Genomic DNA, 19,589 nt, shown 5'->3' on the forward strand with positions numbered 1-19,589 from the left:
TCCCTCTGGACCCCCCAGGTGCTGGCAGGATGTCAGACCCAGAGCAGGACGAGAGGCTGGTCCTCCTGGAGAACCTGGCCACGGCGCTGCTGCGCGTCCGGCCCGACAAGTGGGCCAAGTTTGCGGCCAGCGAGGAGACCTCAGTCCTGCTGGACAAGTTCTTCAAGCAGCCAGAGCTGCTGGAGCTGGTGCTGGCGCTGACCCCTGCCGGGCAGCTCCAGCCCACTACCTCCTTCCCACCTGCCCTGAAGGGCAAGGCATTCTACTGTGTGAAGAAGAAGGAGGAGAACATCACCAAGGAGAACTGTCGGAGCGCGCTGCTGGTGGGAGACGTGGGCGCCTCGCCCGTGGAGCAGCTCATCACCGTGCTGCTGGAGGTGGGTTACCTGTGCAGGAGCAGGCTGGGGCTGAGCAGGGTGACTGCAGCTCCCTGGGCACACTGGGACCCTGCTGTGGGCTGCTCTAGCCAAATCTCCAGGTGGGCTCCAAAATGAACTAAAATTCACAGAGAAAACTTGTGCCAGGTCCTCACCCTGACCTTGCTGTGGCTCCCATCCTATGCTGAGCAAGCCCCACAAGGACAGGAGCTGGGTGAAGGTCACCAAGCTGGTTTGCTTCTGGCCCCTACTGGATCACTTCCTCCCTGCAATTTTAGAAACTCATAATAATGCCCCCTTACCTTTACCCTGCAGCTGGGAAATGTCGAAGTGGATTGCCCTCAAACTTCCCATAAATATTCCTGCTGCCAGCCCAGAGCACCCAAAAGCTTCATCAGCTCCAGGAGCTCCCAATGTTCCCCCTCATTGCTGGGGGCTTTTGCTCATGTGCCAGCCCCTGACTGTGCCAGATGCATTCGCTGTGCCACGTCCAGCCCTTCCCAGGCCATGAGAGCTGGAAACCAGAGCAAAGGGCCTTCTGGTCACACTGATAAACACCAGCAGCACCCATCTGTGGCCAAGAGAGCCGTGACTGCACTGAGACTGCCTCAATGTGCAGCGAGAGGGAAGTGCCCCGTGCCCTGTGTACAGCAGGTCACAACGCAGTGCCTGAGCCAGCCCTGTCTCGCAGGTTGTGACCCCTCTGCTCCTGAGCCAGGATGAGGGGCTGAACTGGCCCAGGATTGTGGCGGAGGACATCGTGCGCCACACTCAGCAGCTGCAGAACAAGATGTTCATGATGACTGGGAAGATCCAGGGGAAGCCGCTGCTCCCACTGCCCGAGCACCTGGTCAGCTGGGAGGACTCAGGCGCCGCCCTGGACTGGTGGGTGGCACCACTTGGGGCCAGAAAAGCCTGGCAGGGGCCCGGGGCAGCATAAATCACCCAGGAAGGGATGGGAGCTGGGTCCCTGCACAGCCCTGGGCACAGCCATCCCCTGCAGCAGACAGTGCTCGAGGGCAGGCATCTGCCCCGGCTGAGATGGCCTCAAGCAGGAGTGAGGGCTCCCCTAGGGCTGTCTGGGGCTCCCCTGGGGCAGTTCAGGCCTCCCAAGGGCATAACCCATCTGCCTTCCAGGCTGGTGGGGCCCATCGATGGCACAGTGCTGCACTCCATCGAGACCGTGGTCATCGAGTGGTTCCAGCTGGTTGAGGAGATCTTCGTCCAGGACCCAGCGCAGCAGCTGCAGGAGGGGCTGCACCCCCTGCCCAAGGTGGAGTTTGATTTCTGGCAGACGAGGGTGACCAGCCTGCAGTGCATCAGTGAGCAGGTACTGTCCCACCCACCCGTGGCCAGGGGTCCTCGTGCTGAGCCGCCCGTGCTGATCCTGGTGTCTCTTCCCCAGCTGGTGACACCGCAGGTGACAGGGCTGGCCAAGGCCCTGGAGAAGGCTGACAGCTGCTACTGGCCATCGCTGCAGAACATGATCAGGGCCGTCAATGGGGGTGAGGTCCCGTGACAGGGTGGTGGCTGCCCCCAGCCAGATGTCCCCATCCCAACACGGGCTTTCTCCCTGTCCTAGGTCTGGAGGAAGCCAATGATGTCAACCTGCACCTGCAGCCGCTGCAGGGGCTGCTGGAGGACATGGAGCAAATGGAGTACCCCGAGGTAACTGATGTGTGGCTAAATAACCAGGCACAGCCTGCTGGCCTCACCTGGGCAGCAGCAGAGCCCCGGAGGCTGTGGGGGGACACATCCCCAACACTGACGAGGCTCTGCTCCCGCAGCTGCGGCCCTTGGTGCCCAAGGTGCTGTGCACCATCTGCCTGCTCCGCGCTCACTGCGTGCACTACCACTCCCCTGCCCACATAGCCCGGATCCTGCAGGAGACCTGCAACTTCTTCATCAGCCTGGTACGGCCCCACGGCCAGCACTGACCCACCCGTCCCCTCCAGATGCTGCCTCTCGGGGGCAAATGTGGAGAATCCAGTCACGGTGATGTGGAGACACACCAGAGAAGGGAGCAGCAGAGCTCCCTGGGGCTGGGGGAGTCTGGGGCAGGCACGGGCTGCAGGCAACCACAGCAAGTCTGTGGGGCTGAAAGCCTCCCCTTCCTCCTGACACCCTGCCTGTGTCTGTCCCAGACCTACAAATACCTGAACCCAGAGGACATGATGAAGGGGCTGCAAGGAGAGCCCCAGGAGACCCTGGAGGGACTCAAACACGCCATCTCCATCATAGAGAAGTTCTTCCAGTCCTACAGCACCTACTGCTCCGAGCTAACGGGCACGTTCTTCCCGGTGGGTGCAGGGATGGTGCAGGAACTCCGACCCTGCACACCAGCGCCGGGCTGACAGCCCCTCTCCCCTTCCTCCCAGGAGCAGAAGGAGCTCTGGGAGTTTCCCCCGCCGCAGATCTTTGGGAGGATGGATGCCTTCCTGCACAGGCTCAGGGCCATCAAGGTGAGAGCACAGCACTACAGGGCACAGTGAGGCCTCCCCTGCCCTGGGGATGGTCCTGGGGAGGCAGTGCCACAGAGGGGGCTCAGCTGCAGCCTGGGGTGGACTGGGGCTGCTGGCACAGTGGGACATCACTGGGAGTCAGTGCCATCATTGCCAGGGCAGGTTCCCCGAGCCCCCACGGCAGGATGGGCACACCCCAGCCATGCCACCCCTGTGGGGCTGCTCCTCAGCGCTGCTGGGCTGTGCTGGTGCTGCAGCTCCTGCACCTGCAGGCTGGCACAGGGGAGCCAGGTACACGGGGCTTTGTGCTTGCCAGGAGCTGTTCCAGGCAGCCATCGAATTCCAGAAGCTGGAGAAGACGGTGCTGGGAGGGGTGCGAGGAAACTTCCTTGGGACCTGGGTGTTGAGGATCTCTGAGGAGATCTGTGAAGCTACCAAGGCTTTTGCTGACTGCAAATACGATCCCTTGGATCCCGATGAAGAGGTAAGGAGCAGGTGCTGGAGTGGAAATGTAATGGGTGCTGGAGTGGAGGTGTTAACATTGTGTAGTGAAAAGAGAAAAATCTCTTGTGAGAACGGGCTGCAGTCACACATGGGACTGCCCCACAGCAGCACAGGGCTGGCTCTGGACCCTCTGGGTTCAGCAAACCCTTCCTGAAAGATCTGAGAAGGAGGCACAGGGGCTGCGCCTCTTTGAACCATTTTGCTCTCAATGGCAGGAGTGGAACACAGACTTTGCGGAGTTCCAGAAGAAGGTTGAGGATGCGAACAAGCAGCTGGCTGCCATCTTCTGCCAGGGCTTTGACGACTGCAACCGCCTGACAGCTGCTGTGAAGGTACCTGAGCCCCAGCACGGGCACAGCTCCCGCGGACCCGGGGGTGTCTCCGCTCCTGGGGCTGCTCCAGGTGCAGGAACCCGCGCCCGCCTCTCCTGCAGCTGGTGCACATGTTTGCCGCCGTGCTGGAGCGGCCCCTGATCAAGGCTGAGGCTTCCCCCTGCTACCTGGCCCTGCTGGGGATGTTCGAGGCGGAGCTGGAGAGCGTGAAGATGCTGTACGACACGCGGTTCCTGACCCCGCCGCCGCCCGGGGGCGGCCCCGCCATCCACAAGAACATGCCGCCGGTGGCCGGGAAGCTGAAGTGGGCGCTGGAGCTGCAGCAGCGCCTGGAGGGGCCGCGCCAGGACCTGCTGGCCATGAGGCACCCGTAGGTGCAGCTCCCGGTCCCTCGGGGCACCGCTGGGGCAGGACCCAGCCCGGAGAGGGTCCCCTCCGTGCCCCGCCGCCTTCAGCGGCTTCCCTGCGGCTCTGACAGGGCCATGGTGGGCGCCGAGGCTGAGCTGGTGTCCGGCAAGTACGAGGAGATGATGGGGCTGCTGCAGAGCTACAGCCAGAGGATCTACGAGGAATGGGCGAGGGGGCCCGGCAAGGACTGCCACTTCAGCCTGGAGCAGCCGCTGCTGCAGCGGGAGCCCGAGTCCGGCTTCCTCGGCGTCAACTTCAGCAAAGAGGTGGGTGCCGGCACGGGCGGCAGCCCCCGCATCACTGCCCCCGCGCTCCCGGGGCTGTCCCGGTGCTGCCCCCGCGCTCCCGGTGCTGCCCCCGCGCTCCCGGGGCTGTCCCGGGGCTAAGGAGCCCTCCCGGGCGCGGTGTGTCCCTCGCAGCTCTCGGCCGTCCTGCGGGAGGTGAAGTACCTGCACATCCAGCAGCAGCAGGGCATCCCCACCAACGCTGAGAACCTCTTTGCCCAAAACGAGACCTTCCAAAAGATAGGGGACAACCTGGCACTCATCGTGGGCTGGTACAACGAGGCAGGTTCTGGAGGGGAGGCAACGCAGCTGCTTTTCCAGGCTGGAAGGGACGGGGGGTTTGGGTACCACAGGCACACCAATAGCACCTCAGGTCCCTGCCCCTCCCGAGGCTTGGCCAGGCCACAGCTGTGCCATCCACCACTGTGGGGTGGGCACCTGTTCCCCAGTGCTCACCTGTGGGTGTGCTGGCTCACCTGTGGGTCTGTTGGCTCAGGTGAAGCAGCAGCTGATGCCAGTGGAGCAGCCACTGCTGGCAAAGGAGCGGGAGGCCCTGGATGTCCGTCTGTCCAGTGCTGAGAAGACTCTGTTCTGGAGCCATGAAGGTACAAACCCTCACCTTGGCCATCCCAGGCTGGCAATCCTCCTTCTGGGGGTCCCTGGTCCTAAACGACCTCCCACTGCCCTGGGGTGTCTCCGCAATGTGCTCGTGTGCCCATTTCCCTCCCAGGTGTCATGGAATACATCCAGGAGATGAGGGAGACCCTGCACGACCTGCACAGACGAGTCCAGACAGCGAAGCTGAACCTGCAGAGCATCACCCAGCTGATGGAGGTAACGTTTACTGGCACTTGACAGGCATCCTTCTGGGACACATCCAGCTGGGACTGTCCTTTCCCTGGCCCAGCAGAGCAGCCCCGTTCTCTCCTCCCTGCAGGACTGTTCAGCCACTCCCTTGTTTGGAAGAAAGGACAACAAGGAAACGGCTCTCCTGGACCTTGAAGGCAGAGAAAATGCCATAGCTCAGCGCCGTGCCCTCATCGAGAGCACAGGCGAGAAGATCCAGGGCATGGTGCAGGTGGGACGTGGCCCTGGAGCCCTGCATGGCTCACAGGGGGGTGAGGAAGGGCTTGAAGCAGTGTCGGGAGCCGATGCCTTTGCTGGGTGTTCACTCCTGGCCGGTTTTCTCATGGCAGGAGAACGCAGAGATGTTTAAGGCTGATGTAGCCTCACGGATATGGCACAACTATATGGCACACATTGACAAAATCGTGCTGGATGGGCTCTGCACGCTCGTCCACAGGTCCCTGCAGCTGCTGCTCACCAACATGGAACCCGAGGTAGGCGCTGCTGTTGTGGCCCCGCGTGTCCCGGTGCCGGGCTGGGGTGCCAGTTTGGTCGGTGCCAAAGGCGGCTGTGCCCGCGCTCCCTGCGGGGCTGTGGGGCTGCGGGACACGAGCAGCCCCCGCCCGTTGCAGGCCCCGGTGTCGCCGCTGTTCGAGGTGCGCATGGAGCTGGCCGAGGGCCGCGTGCAGTACCAGCCCTCGCTGGAGGTGGGGGCCGGCGACAGCTTCCTGGGGCTGGTGGAGGGGCTGCTGGGGGACACGGAGGCGGTGGCAGCCTCCATGCCGCGGCTGCTGGAGGGGGCCATCAGCTACAAGGTGAGTCCGTGGCGGGCAGCAGCTCCGGCTCAGCACAGAGGGGGCGAGGGTGGCCGCATCCCAGCCCGGCCCTGACCCCTGCCCGGCCCTTCAGGCGGCGCTGGAGGACCAGCAGGATCTCCTGAGGATGCAGGAGCATCTGATGTCGCTGGTGGTCAGCACCATGGCAGAAGGTGAAGAATTCAGTGCCAGCTTTGAGGAGCACTCCCACCTGTGGAAGGAGACCCCCGAGGAGTTCCTGCAGCGCTTCCTCACCTTGGACAGTGCCACTGAAGAGGGCGAGGCAGAGTCCAAAGCAGAGCCACAGAAGCCCTTGGCACCTGGGGTACCGCCCCTGGGACTCTTTCAAAAGGAGGTGTGGGCCGGGTGCCTGGAGATGTGCTGGGTGCTTGGGTGCCCAGAGAGGTGCCAGCCACAGCCTGTGACCCATTCCTGTCCCCAGATTGATGTGTTGGAGGCGCTGCATGAAGACGTGCTGGAGTTTGAGGAAACCAGGGTGTTTGGGGGGTGGCTGCAGAGCGACTGCCGCCCCTTCAAGAAGGCGCTGCTCAGCGCCATCAAGGGCCACAGCATGGTGCTCCGGCGGTTCCTCGCCCACCACGTCACCAGCAGGTAAGGCCTGGCACAGGGACGGGCTGCTCCCACTGAGTGAAGCCTGGCTAAGGTGGCACAGGCACCTCTGTGTGCCAGGGCAGGGCTGACCCAGGCACACGGTCCTGGAGGTGCAGGTTCCATGGGAAGCTTCCAGGCACCTCCAGGGGTGGGTTTCTGGGGACCTGCAGAGTGAGCCCCAAGCCCCAGGGACACCTGGTGAGCAGCACTGTCCTCTCAGTCTCGAGGAGCTGCAGAATTTCATCAAAGAGTCCACTGCCGGCTTGAGTAAACCTCTGGAGGAGGGAGACTATGAAGGACTGGTGGAGGTGATGGCGCACCTGGCGAAGGTCAGGGAGAGGCAGGAGGCGACGGACATGATGTTTGAGCCCCTGAAGGAGACGGTGGCGCTGCTCAAGACTTACGGGGACAAGATGCCGGAGGAGATCCACCTGCTGCTCCAGGTGGGCTGCCAGGGTGTGGGGGCCGGCAGGGGCTCGCTGGGGCCAGGCTGGTGACCGCACGTGGTGCCCCCTGCAGAAGCTGCCCGAGAGCTGGGACAACAACAAGAAGCTGTGCCTGCGGGTGGCGGAGAGCGCGGCGCCGCTGCAGGCGGCCGAGGCCGCCGTCATCCGCAACAAGTGCCAGGACTTCGAGGTGCCAGCCGGGGCGGGGGGGCAGCTCCGGGGCAGCTCTGGGAGCACTCTGCTGCTCCTCCCGACTGCCGGGTCCCGGCTGCCCTCATGAGCCCCGTGCTGCTCACGCTCCCACACAGGTCCAGCAGCTCGCCTTCCGGGAGACCTTCCAGGAAAATGCTCCTTTCTCGTACACAGAACCAGAGCCCTACAAGTCGCTGAACAGGGTAAGGAAGGGGAGGACACCAGGGCCACTGCTGTCCCCACTGGCTGTCCTGACACTGGGTGCTGGGGAGGGGCAGCTGCTCCAGGTCTGGCTCCAGCTCTCCTCTGGACCTGCAGCAGGGATGGAGCCCCTGCAGGAACAGGGACATGTCCCTGATGCACAGTCCCCGGCTGACACCTTTTCCTTTTCTCCATACAGCAACATAAGAGCATCACGGTCTTGGAGAAGGAAATGGAAGCCTTGGCCTCCTCAGCTGCGCTGTTTGAGGTGTCATTCCCAGAGTACAAACAGCTCAAAATGTGCCGCAAGGAGCTGCGCCTGCTGAAGGACCTCTGGGACATGGTCACCCTGGTATGTGCTGTGCTCTGGGAGCTGGGCAGAGTGCCCAACCCTGCATCCAGGCAAGGGCTGGACAGCAGGCTGCTCGTGGCTGGCATGGGCAACCAGCACAGGCACCTGGTGTCAGCTGCCATTGCCAACCAAAGCTGCAGGGCTGTTGCAGCTTCTCAGAGAGCTCATGGCCATCAGAGGGAGGATGAGACATGGGGCAGGTTGTTACTCTTAGAGCAGGTCTGCATGGTGTGGGCATGAGTTGGGGCCCTGTGGGCACACAGGGCGTGCAGGCACTGGGTATGCTGCTCCTCTGCCCGGGCAGGAATGCTCCTGCTAATCCCATGTTGTGCGAATGTATCCTGGTCCAGGTGAACTTGAGCATCACCAGCTGGAACACAACCAAGTGGGCAGAGCTCAACGTTGAGGATATGGATATTGAGTGCAAGAAATTTGCTAAAGACATCCGGGGTTTGGATAAGGACGTGAAGGGCTGGAACGCGTTCACGGGGCTGGACAGCAGCGTGAAAAACATGATGACGTCCCTGCGCGCCGTGAGCGAGCTGCAGAACCCGGCCATCAGGGACCGGCACTGGCAGGAGCTCATGCACACAGCCAAGGTGCTCCGAGCCCTCCTGCCCATCCCCGGCCCAGGAGGCTCCCCAGATCCACACCCAGCAAGGGAAGGGGGCCATTAGGCTCAAATCTGGCCACATGCAAATATTTGTGTGGGATCTCTAGCTGTGGGTCTTAAAGAGCTGGTCTGGGTGAGCTGCTGGACTCCTCTCTGTGGAGGGGAGCCCATGGCCCAACCATGCTGGTTCTGCTCCAGGTGGAGTTCACCATGTCCGACAACACCACCCTGGCGGATCTGCTGCAGCTCAACCTGCACAAGTTTGAGGAGGAGGTTCGCGGCATTGTGGACAAAGCGACAAAGGAGGCCGGGATGGAGAAGGTGAAGGGAGCTCAGCTCCTCCCCTGCCTTGCTGGACCCCTGTGCCAGCGTGACTCCGTGGCTGCCAGGCCCTGTGTTCCGGTTCCTGGAGCCCACAGGGAGCACACAGGGCTCGTGGAGCCACTGGAGCTGCCACTCCTCTGTCCCCCTGCTGCCCCACAGGGGCTGGGCCCTCACCTCGGCCCCCAGCTCATCCTCCTGCCCCAACCACAGGTGCTGAATGCCCTGGACACTACTTGGGCAGCAATGGAGTTTGAGTATGAGCCCCACGGCAGGACCCAGCTCCCACTGCTCAAGATGGATGAGGCGCTCATTGAGACACTGGAGGACAACCAAATGCAGCTGCAGAACGTGCTGGCATCCAAGTACCGAGCCTTCTTCCTTCAGAGGGCACAGGACTGGCAGGAGAAGCTGTCAACCACTGACACTGTTATAAACACCTGGTTTGAGGTACAGAGGAAGTGGAGTCACCTGGAAACAATCTTCATAGCATCCGAAGATACTCGAAGTCAACTGCCAGAGGAGTCGAAGAAATTTGACACCATTGACGAGGATTTCCGAGTGAGAAGCCCATTCCCCCTCTCCTTTTCCCTGCAGCTCTCGGCCACTTCGGGTGGCTGAAGTGTTTTTCCTCTTCAGGCTCTAGTGGCTGATGCAGTAAAAACTCCCAATGTGATTGAGTGCACCAACAAGCCCGGGCTGAACACCAAGCTGGAAGCACTGCAGGACAGGTAAGGATCCAGTGATCCTGGTGAAGCATTTGGGAGGCCAAAGGAAGGGTTGGTTCTCCAAAGCATCAGCAAGACAGGGACTGAGCAAAGGCTAAAGCCCATGTATGGGGGTTAAAGCAGGATTTTCTGTTTTCTGCAGGCTGGCAGTCTGTGAGAAGGCCTTGGCTGAATACCTGGAGACCAAAAGATTGGCCTTTCCCCGCTTCTATTTTGTCTCCTCTGCAGACCTACTGGATATTTTATCCAAGGGGACCGAGCCCCTTGAGGTATAGGCTGTGTGTGAGCATGGGGCTGAGTCCTCTGCCATTTCCCTGCACTTGTTTGAGCAATTTTAGAACATTTTTCACTGCTATGGGCAGAGCACCATCCCTGCTCCATGTTCCTGGGGGAGCAGTGGCCAGGGAGCACTCAGGGGCAGATCCAGTGCTGATCACCCCTCTGCAGGTGACGGGGTCCTGACAGTGGCTGTGCTCTGCTCTCAGGTGTCCCGGCACTTGACGAAGCTGTTTGACAGTCTGGCCAAGCTGAAGTTCCAGGTGGACGCAGACAAAAAGCCCCAGAAGGTGGCCCTCGGGATGTTCAGCCGGGACGGGGAGTACATGGACTTCGATGCAGAGTGTGACCTGTCTGGCCAGGTCAGCTGGGCTTCGGGGAGCCTGGGGCAGGGGGCAGGCTGGGCATGGGCTGAGCCTTTTGCTGGTTTTGCTCTAACGGCCTGGCAGGAGTATAAATATGCAATTACAGAGATTTTTGGCCAAAAGCCCCAGAAATGGCACCTGCATTGTAGGTAGAGAGCAGCACAGTGGTGTAAACCTGCTCAGCCTCCCTGTCCCTCGAGGGTTGCAGGTGCTTCCCCTGGGCTGTTTGCCCTCAGACCACCCCTCATCACATCCCTGGGATGTGCCCTGCAGGACTGGCACCGGGCTCTGTCTGCAGGGTCATGCAGGGAGAGGTTTGTGGGATGTGCCCTGCAGGACTGGCACCGGGCTCTCTCTGAGGGCACTGCCAGGTGCAGGGGGAGGTTTGTGCAGCCTGGCAGGGCTGGAGCTGCCCGCTCAGCTGTGCAGGTGTGCCCCTCAGGTGGAGGTGTGGCTGAACCGGCTGCTGGAGTGCATGCGCTCGACGCTGCGCAGCCTCATGCCCCAGGCCCTGGGCACCTACGAGGACAAGCCACGGGAGGAGTGGGTGTTTGACTATCCGGCCCAGGTGGGTGCTGCTGCACGGGCCCTGAGAGGGGCAGGAGGAGGGGCAGAGAGCCCTGGGAGCCACAGCAGGCTCCTCTTCATGGCCGTCTTGTCCCCATGGTTTGCTGCAGATCGCTCTCACGGGCACCCAGATCGCCTGGACTACAGAGGTTGGAGTTGCCTTTGCGAGTCTGGAGAAAGGTTACGAGAATGCCCTGAAGGATTATAACAAAAAGCAGGTTGGCATCTTCTGCACCTGACCTGGAGCCGGCCTGAGCCCCTCTGCCAGGCCAGGAGTCATTGAGAGGTGGCAAACGAGGGCATCGTCTCTATGCCCAATGCTTCTGTCCTTGCCCAGATTGCTCGGCTGAATGCCCTGATTTCACTGCTCCTTGGGAACCTGAGTGCTGGAGACAGAATGAAGATCATGACAATCTGTACTATTGATGTCCATGCAAGGGATGTTATAAGCAAAATGATCCAAACAAAGGTATTTGGTACCAGAGGGAATTTTTGGTGCAGCGTCACTCAGAACTCTGGAGCACAGGTTTCCTGCCATTCCATTGCAGTCAGACTGGGCACCTCCGTTGGTGGGTGTGGGCTGGGCCGTGAGGAGGGATGGTCCCCACGCACCCCAGCACGGCCCTGGGACCCCTTTGCCCCCTGTGCTAGCGCTGGGAGGTGGCCACAGCCCCGAGCAGGGTGTGTGGCTGTCCCAGGGCCGGGCGGGCAGTGCCAGTGCCCCCGTGCCCCCTGCCCACAGCCGCTGCTCCGCAGGTGGAGAACTCGCAGGCGTTTGCGTGGCAGTCGCAGCTGCGGCACCGCTGGGACGACGGGGAGAAGCACTGCTTCGCCAACATCTGCGACGCGCAGCTGCGCTACGCCTACGAGTACCTGGGGAACACGCCCCGGCTGGTCATCACCCCCCTGACCGACAGGTGAGGTTCGGCTGCCCCGCCCTGGCCCGGCCCTGCTCAGCCCTGGCCCTCCCTGCACAGGTGCTCCATCACCCTGGCACACACAGGCCCTGCACAGGTGCTCCGTCCCCCTGACCCAGTCCCTGCACAGGTGCTACATCACCCTGACCCAGTCCCTGCACCTGTACATGGGGGGAGCACCTGCTGGCCCCGCGGGCACGGGGAAGACAGAGACCACCAAGGACCTGGGCCGGGCCGTGGGCATGATGGTCTACGTGTTCAACTGCTCCGAGCAGATGGACTACAAGGTAGGCCCGGGATGGGGGTACCCAGGTGAGCACCACGGGGTGTCCGAGACAAGGGACCCTGTGTCAGGAGCCCAGGGGAGCCTCGGCAGGGAGGCTTTACCCCTGTGGGGAGTTTCCCTCGGGAAGAGCACAGTCCATAAAGCACGAGCAGCTCTCAGCACTCAAGCCCTGTCACCAAATCCCCCACTGCACTGTGAGGGATCGCAGTGCCTGAGCCCTGTCCCACCGCTCTGTTTCTTTCCAGTCCTGTGGGAACATCTACAAAGGACTTTCCCAGACCGGCGCCTGGGGCTGCTTTGACGAGTTCAATCGCATTTTGGTGGAGGTCCTGTCTGTCATTGCGGTGCAGGTGCGTGCTGTCCCCACAACACAGTTAAACCTGGCTCACAGGACAGTTTGCCACTGTTCTCTCCACTATGTCCTGTTTGGACACAGGGTGGGGGGTGGAATCCCAGCACTGCAGGGGATTTGGGCACTGTTAAATCCCACAGCCCAACTGTACCATCCTGGTGACCTGTCACCCCCCAGCTCTGCCATCACCTGGCACAGGGAGTTGGTGTGATTAGGAAGGAACTGGTTTAAGGGCAGCTCTCCTGCTGCTGCAGCTCCAGCAAGACCTCAATATTATTCCTGGCAAAGCCAAACCCTCAGGCTCACCTTGGGGAGCAGTCAGGGCACTGGGCAGGGAGCCAACACCTCTGCTCACCTGGCAGGTAAAATGCATTCAGGATGCAATCCGTGCCAGGAAGAAAACATTCAACTTCCTTGGGGAGACCATCTCGCTGGTCCCGTCAGTGGGGATCTTCATCACCATGAACCCTGGCTACGCCGGGCGCACCGAGCTGCCCGAGAACCTGAAAGCTCTGTTCAGGTGGGTCAGGGTCAGAGACAGCTCTGTTCAGGTGGGTCAGAGCCAGCTCTGTTCAGGTGGGTCAGCTCTGTTCAGGAGGGTCAGAGCCAGCTCTGTTCAGGTGGGTCAGCTCTGTTCAGGAGGGTCAGAGCCAGCTCTGTTCAGGTGGGTCAATGCCAGCTCTGTTCAGGTGGGTCAGGGTCAGAGCCAGCTCTGTCCAGGTGGGTCGGTGTCACTGCAGCCCTTCCCTCCGTGCTGGCACTCCTGTGCCACACCTGGAGCACCCTCAGCCAAGGGTGGTGGCCCTGGTGAGAGGGAGCCCTTGGCACCACAGGACAGTCCTGTCACTCCCCAGAGGTGCCAGGTGGGGTGAGCTGGGCTGCTCAGCATGGGGACAACATGCTCAGGTGGGTTGCCACCCTCAACTAAAATCCAACAGAGAGTTGACCAAAAGGTGGTGAAGCACTGGAAGGGGAGGCACAGAGATGCTGTGGGACCCTGTCCTTGGTGAAACTCAGCCTGTGGCTGCAGAAGGGCTGGTGTGCCCCAGCCTGGTGGGACATGAGCCCCGCTTGGGAGGAGTCTGGGCAGGAGACCCCAGCAGGTGTAACTGCAGCAGCTGGGTGTTTGTGACACTGGAAACCTGGGGGCAAACCCTGGGAGCTGTGGGAGGGTAAGGACGTGCTAAGCAGCCCTGACAACTGCAGCTGCTCCTCTCTAGACCCTGCGCTATGGTGGTCCCCGATTTTGAACTGATCTGCGAAATCATGCTTGTGGCAGAGGGGTTTCTCGATGCCAGGCTCCTGGCAAGGAAGTTCATCACTCTCTACACGCTCTGCAAAGAGCTGCTGTCGAAACAGGTAATTAACAATATTACACAGTGCTGTCTGGGAGAGGAAAGAGTCCATTTGATCCTCAAAGCTGACACTCTGTGGTGGGATTGCTGGTAGTGACACACAGAGTGACAGCTCTGCACAGCTCAGGTCTGTGGCTGGACAGATCCTCTCCTACCAGGTGCATCATATGGCACCTTTCTGCCTTAAGGAAGGAATCAAGAAGCCCAAAAGCAGAATAACATGGAATTAGAATTAGGCCAGTTAAGAGCATTCAGATGTTATTCATCTCAAGAGAGGTGATTTACACTATAAAGGTGCCTCCAAGAAGGAAGTCAGGTTCCCAGTTCCAAACCACCCCATGACTGACAGAGGCTTCTCCTGTAGATGAGCCCAGTTTAGGTCCAGCCCAGTGGGTGCCATGTGATGACCTGGCTGATGGACAGGGTGTTCCTCTGCAGTGCTGTTTGAAGCGGTTCTCCCCCACCAAAGTGAAATGGTGATTCTCTGCTTCCTGCCACAGGACCACTATGACTGGGGGCTGCGGGCCATCAAGTCCGTGCTGGTGGTGGCAGGCTCTTTAAAGAGGGGGGACCCCGGCTCTGCAGAGGACCAGGTCCTGATGAGAGCTTTACGAGACTTCAATATCCCCAAGATCGTGACAGATGACTTGCCTGTGTTCTTGGGGCTGATTGGAGACCTGTTTCCAGCACTGGACGTTCCCAGGAAGAGGAACCTCGAATTTGAGAAGGTGCAAGCCCAAGCAGGGCCCCATCCCCAGAGATGTGCCAGTCCTGGCAGGATCCAGAGGCTGATGCTCTATTCAGCGCTCCTGGGGCAGCCGGCTCATCTCCAGGGCCTCTGCAAGGCTGCTGGTGCTCAGTGCCTGCTCTCCCTCCCAGGTGATCCGTGAGGCCGTGGTGGAGCTGAAGCTGCAGGCAGAGGAGAACTTTGTGCTGAAGGTGGTGCAGCTGGAGGAGCTGCTCCAAGTGCGACACTCCGTCTTCGTCGTCGGCAACGCCGGCTGCGGCAAGTCCCAGGTAGGGCCAGACCATCCTGAGGCCATGGGGCCCCTCTGACCTTGGCCAAGCACATCCCGTGGCCTCCCATGGCTCCTTGGTGAGGGCTGCGCAGCCCCCAGCCCTGCCAGAGCATGTTCGGGCAGAGGACAGCAGTGCCAGGCCCTCGGGCACCGTGTGCCAGCCCTGCAGCTGAGCAGGTTTGGGATCACAGCTCGGGGCTGCCCTGCGGGATACCCCGGGCAGAGCAGAGACACAGACAGAGAGCAGACAGGGGCACGCTCTCAGGATTGACCCTGGGCGTGCTGTGGTGCCGGCAGGGTGACAGACAGGGCTGGGGCAGGGCTGGGCTCACACGGGGCCCTGTCCAGGGGCTGGCTCTGCTCAGGGAGTCAGGGCTTTCCCATCCAGGTGGGAGCAGGGCCCCATGGCCCCACCGCAGGCAGAGGCTGCGGAAGGCTGAGATTGCCCCAGTGGCATCAGCACCTGTGGCTGCACCATCCTCTCTGCACAGGTGCTGAAGTCGCTCAACAAGACATACAAAATGCTGAAGAGGAGGCCGGTCACGATGGACCTGGACCCCAAGGCTGTGACCTGTGATGAGCTGTTTGGGATCATCCATCCAGCCACACGGGAATGGAAGGATGGTGAGACACCAGTGCTGTGAGCTCAGTTTGTGGGATGTGAGATGCAATGGGAAGACTTTTCCTTGGGGCTCTTTCCCAGAGTGGGAGGGAGAAGGGATGTGTTTCATGGGAGCACCAATCCCACGTGTCCTCCAGCAAAGGACTGCGTGTGGAGAGGAACAAGCCGAGTCTCTCTGTGGGGCAGGTCTGTTCTCCACAGCCATGCGTGACCTGGCCAACATCACCCATGATGGGCCCAAATGGATCATCCTTGATGGAGACATTGATCCCATGTGGATCGAGTCCTTGAACACAGTCATGGATGACAATAAGGTTGGTGCCATCAGAGCCCAGGGGCTTTGCTCGTTTGTGATGTCAGGGGGACCAGCTCCAGACATCCCCCACAACGAGCCCCTTCCCCCAGGTCCTCACCTTGGCCAGCAACGAGCGCATCCCCCTCACTCCCACCATGAGGCTCATTTTCGAGATCAGCCACCTGCGCACGGCCACGCCGGCCACCGTGTCCCGGGCTGGGATCCTCTACATCAACCCCGCAGACCTGGGCTGGAGCCCGTGAGCTGGGACGGGCCGGGCCGGGATCGATGGGATGGGATGGGGATGGGGATGGGGATGGGGATGGGGATGGGACGGGACGGGACAGGACGGGACGGGGTGGGACAGGATGGGGTGGGATGGAATCCATGGGATGGGATGGGATGGGATGGGATGGGATGGGATGGGATGGGATGGGATGGGATGGGATGGGATGGGATGGGATGGGATGGGATGGGATGGGATGGGACAGGACGGGACAGGGTGGGATGGGATGGGATGGGATACTTGCTGCAGCCCTGTTTGTCTCTCCCACAGCATTGTGGCCAGCTGGATTGAGACAAGGACAGAGAAGTCTGAGAAGGCTGCTCTGACGATCCTCTTTGACAAGTACCTGCCACCATGCCTGGAGAAGCTCAAGTCTGAGTTCAAGACAATCACCCCTGTTCCTGATGTCACGGCCATACAGACAGTTCTGTCTCTGCTGGAATGTTTTCTGACACCCCAGAATGTCCCACCAGACTCACCCCGGGAGCAATACGAGCTCTTCTTCGTCTTTGCCTGCATCTGGGCCTTTGGTGGGGCCTTGTTCCAGGACCAGGTACAGCCAAGGGCCTGCCCAGCACTGCCACCCTTCTCTGCATCCCATCCTGTGGCTGGGCTCTGAGTATCTCTTTTTTGTCCTCCAGCTGGTGGATCACCGCCAGCAGTTCAGCAAGTGGTGGCTGACAGAATTTAAAGCCATCAAGTTTCCTAGTCAGGGGACAGTTTTTGACTATTACATTCATCCAAACACAAAGACATTCAATCTCTGGGATGAAAGAGTGCCAGCATTCGAGCTCGACCCCGACGTCCCCTTACAGGTATTTCCCACGAGCACTGTGTTTATCTGGTTTGTTTGACTGTCACTCCATAATCTTGCCCTCAGTAATGTGTGGAGCATCATCAGGATCCAGACTGGTATCACCCATCAAACCCAATGGCTTCCAGTGGTTCTCTTTACCCCACAGAAGCCCCAGGCAAGGGCTGTGAGTTCCATGTCTCCTTTACCTTCAGATTAACCTGCAGCTTCAGAGAGTCTCACAAAATAGCTGTGACTATTGCCTGAGTGCAAATTGTCCTTTAGCACTTCATTTGTTGTTTCCTGCAGTGGCATCTTGCAGAGGTTATCTAAGCTGTCAGGGAAAAGGGCGAGGAGCTGTGGCTGTGTAGTGGTTTCAGGAGCTGTTCGCGTTGTTCTGTGTAATAACTTGGTTTTGGTCAGCAAGTCTTTAGAACGACAGAGCACATCAGAGGTGTTGCTTTAGAGAGGGACCAGGTTTGCCTGCAGAGAGCAGGGTCTGTTGGAGCTGCCAGGAGCACTGTGCAGGGCTCTGGCACGCTGCCCCCACCGAGGATCCTGCCTCTGCCAGTGCCAGGGCAGTGCAGGGGCTGACAGAGCCTCTCCTCTCCCCAGGCTGCTGTGGTGCACACCACAGAGACCATTCGCCTGCGCTACTTCATGGACCTGCTGATGGAGAAGCAGCGGCCGGTGATGCTGGTGGGAAACGCAGGGACGGGAAAGTCAGTCCTGATGTGGGACAAGCTGGAAGCTCTCGGCACAGACGAATACCTGGTGCAGTCTGTGCCCCTCAACTTCTACACAACCTCGGCCATGCTGCAGGGTAAGGCTCGCAGAGCCAGCAGCTGCCCCCACACTGGGCTGTGCTGCAGGGTCCTGCAGTGCTGACCCCCACCCACCCACTCCTCTCACTGCAGCCGTCCTTGAGAAACCCCTGGAGAAGAAATCAGGGAGGGTTTTTGGCCCACCTGGCACCAAAAGGCTGATCTACTTCATTGACGACATGAACATGCCAGAGGTGGACAAGTACGGCACGGTGGCACCACACACGCTGATTCGGCAGCACCTGGACCACGGGCACTGGTGGGTGCTGGAGGGGCACGGCACGATGGGGGGAACCTGTGCCCAGCCCCAGGGAAAGCATCACAGTGCTGGTCCCCACACAGGTATGACAGGAACAAGCTGACCCTGAAGGACATTCGCAACTGCCAGTACGTGGCCTGCATGAACCCGACCGCGGGCTCCTTCACCATCGACCCACGGCTGCAGGTGGGCAGAGGGTGGAATGAGGCAGGGCACCCCGCAGTGCCAGCTGGCCGCACCAGCCCCCGTGGGACCAAGTGCCCACGTGCATTTGTGCCCTTTGTGCAGCGCCACTTCTGCGTGCTGGCCGTGTGCTTCCCCAGCCGCGAGGCTCTGATCACCGTGTACGGCACCATCCTGGAGCAGCACCTGGCCCGCCACAACATGCCCATGCCTGTGCAGAAGATGCAGCCCAGGCTGGTGGCAGCAGCGCTGGGTGAGCCTTTGCCCCGCTGGGGTGGGATGAGCCCCTGGGGAACGCTCGGGGGTCTCTGGGGACCTGCTCACCGCCCTGTCCTGCCAACAGCCCTGCACCAGAAGGTTGCCTCCAACTTCCTGCCAACAGCCATCAAGTTCCACTACATCTTCAACCTGCGGGACCTCTCCAACATATTCCAGGTATGGGAGAGCTGCTTCTTCTAAATCACCCTTGTTCCTCCCTTTGCTGATCCCACATCCTTGCAGCATACCATGTCCCTGAAAAGGGCCTTGGCCTCTCCCCAGAGCAAACCTTTGCAATCAGCTCTGAGCAGCACTAAAATGACCGTAAGGGCTGCGGGATTTGTTTGTCAGGGGCTGCTCTTCTCCACACCTGACTGCCTGAAAACCCCCGTGGACTTGGTGCGTCTCTGGCTCCACGAAGCAGAGAGGGTGTATGGAGACAAGCTTGTCGATGAAGATGATCAGTACAGCTTCAAGAAGGTGATGGCTGACATCAGCAAAGCCTCCTTTCAGGTGAGTTGTGCTGAAAAGTCGGGTGCTCCAGCCCAGGTGCCCCCAGGTGCCCCACAGCTGAGCCCCACAGCTGGAATTGCCTCTCGCAGGAGATCAATGAGGAGCTGATGTTCGCCAAGCCCAACATCTACTGCCACTTTGCCCAGGGCATGGATGAGTTCAAGTATATGCCAGTGACAAGCTGGGCATCCCTGAGTGCCCTGCTCGGGGAAGCCCTGGACAGCTACAATGAGGTGAATGCAGCGATGAATCTGGTGAGTGCCTGTGTCAGGCAGATCTGCCTGGAAATGTGGGACTGCAGCATTGCACTGCTTGGTTGGGTTGGTGCATTATGGGGCATTCACTGCTCTTTCTGGCCTGATCCAGAACGCCAGACCTTCCCCTCCTGTTCTCTTCAGGTGCTCTTTGAAGACGCAGTGTCTCACATTTGCAGAATTAGCCGGATCTTGGAGTCTCCTCGGGGCAATGCACTGCTGGTGGGGGTGGGAGGCAGTGGGAAGCAGAGCCTGGCTCGGCTGGCAGCTCACATCAGCACCCTGAGCGTGTTCCAGATCACGCTGAGGAAAGGCTACGGCATCCCAGACCTGAAGGTAGGAGCAGCCTTGGTCCCTGGCGCAGTGCAATCTGCCTGGGGCTGGGTCCTGCACCGGCAGTGACAGCGCCTGGGGGGCTCACAGGCTCTGCTCTCCTTGTGACACTGCGTTTGCACACGAGGATCCACAGGTAACCCCCCTGAGTCCTGCCCCAAGGGGCCACAGTGCTCCCCCAGCCAGGCATGGGCAGGAGCTACTGGTGACACTGGGGGTGGTGGTGTGGGCAGCCCTGGTGCTGCACCTGTGCCTGGGCAGAGCACCTGGCACCAGCTCCTTCCCAAAGGCTCCTTCCCAAAGGCTCCCTTGCAGCTCCAGGGCAGCCCAGGGCTGCTC

General features: G+C 60.5%; 1 protein-coding gene across 1 annotated transcript in view; it reads left to right on the plus strand.

Moving 5' to 3' along the window:
* Window positions 1-29: 29 nt before the first annotated feature.
* DNAH17 (dynein axonemal heavy chain 17) overlaps window positions 30-19,589 on the plus strand; it is a 31,854-nt gene continuing 12,294 nt past the window's right edge. The window contains exons 1-53 of the mRNA XM_063176114.1: window positions 30-377; window positions 1,069-1,262; window positions 1,515-1,707; window positions 1,783-1,882; window positions 1,960-2,045; window positions 2,165-2,290; window positions 2,522-2,677; window positions 2,759-2,839; window positions 3,156-3,323; window positions 3,559-3,675; window positions 3,777-4,045; window positions 4,154-4,349; window positions 4,503-4,649; window positions 4,864-4,972; window positions 5,098-5,201; window positions 5,305-5,445; window positions 5,564-5,707; window positions 5,846-6,028; window positions 6,123-6,383; window positions 6,471-6,640; window positions 6,861-7,083; window positions 7,160-7,276; window positions 7,395-7,481; window positions 7,679-7,831; window positions 8,182-8,430; window positions 8,643-8,765; window positions 8,979-9,326; window positions 9,405-9,496; window positions 9,636-9,762; window positions 9,979-10,131; window positions 10,577-10,702; window positions 10,812-10,919; window positions 11,039-11,170; window positions 11,458-11,618; window positions 11,749-11,905; window positions 12,150-12,254; window positions 12,619-12,776; window positions 13,477-13,615; window positions 14,112-14,339; window positions 14,491-14,628; window positions 15,122-15,254; window positions 15,439-15,566; window positions 15,658-15,806; window positions 16,104-16,386; window positions 16,475-16,648; window positions 17,242-17,449; window positions 17,544-17,709; window positions 17,793-17,895; window positions 17,998-18,145; window positions 18,236-18,327; window positions 18,502-18,663; window positions 18,753-18,917; window positions 19,062-19,253. Coding sequence (XP_063032184.1) covers window positions 30-377; window positions 1,069-1,262; window positions 1,515-1,707; window positions 1,783-1,882; window positions 1,960-2,045; window positions 2,165-2,290; window positions 2,522-2,677; window positions 2,759-2,839; window positions 3,156-3,323; window positions 3,559-3,675; window positions 3,777-4,045; window positions 4,154-4,349; window positions 4,503-4,649; window positions 4,864-4,972; window positions 5,098-5,201; window positions 5,305-5,445; window positions 5,564-5,707; window positions 5,846-6,028; window positions 6,123-6,383; window positions 6,471-6,640; window positions 6,861-7,083; window positions 7,160-7,276; window positions 7,395-7,481; window positions 7,679-7,831; window positions 8,182-8,430; window positions 8,643-8,765; window positions 8,979-9,326; window positions 9,405-9,496; window positions 9,636-9,762; window positions 9,979-10,131; window positions 10,577-10,702; window positions 10,812-10,919; window positions 11,039-11,170; window positions 11,458-11,618; window positions 11,749-11,905; window positions 12,150-12,254; window positions 12,619-12,776; window positions 13,477-13,615; window positions 14,112-14,339; window positions 14,491-14,628; window positions 15,122-15,254; window positions 15,439-15,566; window positions 15,658-15,806; window positions 16,104-16,386; window positions 16,475-16,648; window positions 17,242-17,449; window positions 17,544-17,709; window positions 17,793-17,895; window positions 17,998-18,145; window positions 18,236-18,327; window positions 18,502-18,663; window positions 18,753-18,917; window positions 19,062-19,253 — 8,520 coding nt within the window. The remainder of the gene's footprint in view (window positions 378-1,068; window positions 1,263-1,514; window positions 1,708-1,782; window positions 1,883-1,959; window positions 2,046-2,164; window positions 2,291-2,521; window positions 2,678-2,758; window positions 2,840-3,155; window positions 3,324-3,558; window positions 3,676-3,776; window positions 4,046-4,153; window positions 4,350-4,502; window positions 4,650-4,863; window positions 4,973-5,097; window positions 5,202-5,304; window positions 5,446-5,563; window positions 5,708-5,845; window positions 6,029-6,122; window positions 6,384-6,470; window positions 6,641-6,860; window positions 7,084-7,159; window positions 7,277-7,394; window positions 7,482-7,678; window positions 7,832-8,181; window positions 8,431-8,642; window positions 8,766-8,978; window positions 9,327-9,404; window positions 9,497-9,635; window positions 9,763-9,978; window positions 10,132-10,576; window positions 10,703-10,811; window positions 10,920-11,038; window positions 11,171-11,457; window positions 11,619-11,748; window positions 11,906-12,149; window positions 12,255-12,618; window positions 12,777-13,476; window positions 13,616-14,111; window positions 14,340-14,490; window positions 14,629-15,121; window positions 15,255-15,438; window positions 15,567-15,657; window positions 15,807-16,103; window positions 16,387-16,474; window positions 16,649-17,241; window positions 17,450-17,543; window positions 17,710-17,792; window positions 17,896-17,997; window positions 18,146-18,235; window positions 18,328-18,501; window positions 18,664-18,752; window positions 18,918-19,061; window positions 19,254-19,589) is intronic.

Source organism: Melospiza melodia, chromosome 24 (genome assembly GCF_035770615.1).
Source record: "Melospiza melodia melodia isolate bMelMel2 chromosome 24, bMelMel2.pri, whole genome shotgun sequence".
In the NCBI taxonomy this organism is placed as follows: domain Eukaryota; kingdom Metazoa; phylum Chordata; class Aves; order Passeriformes; family Passerellidae; genus Melospiza; species Melospiza melodia.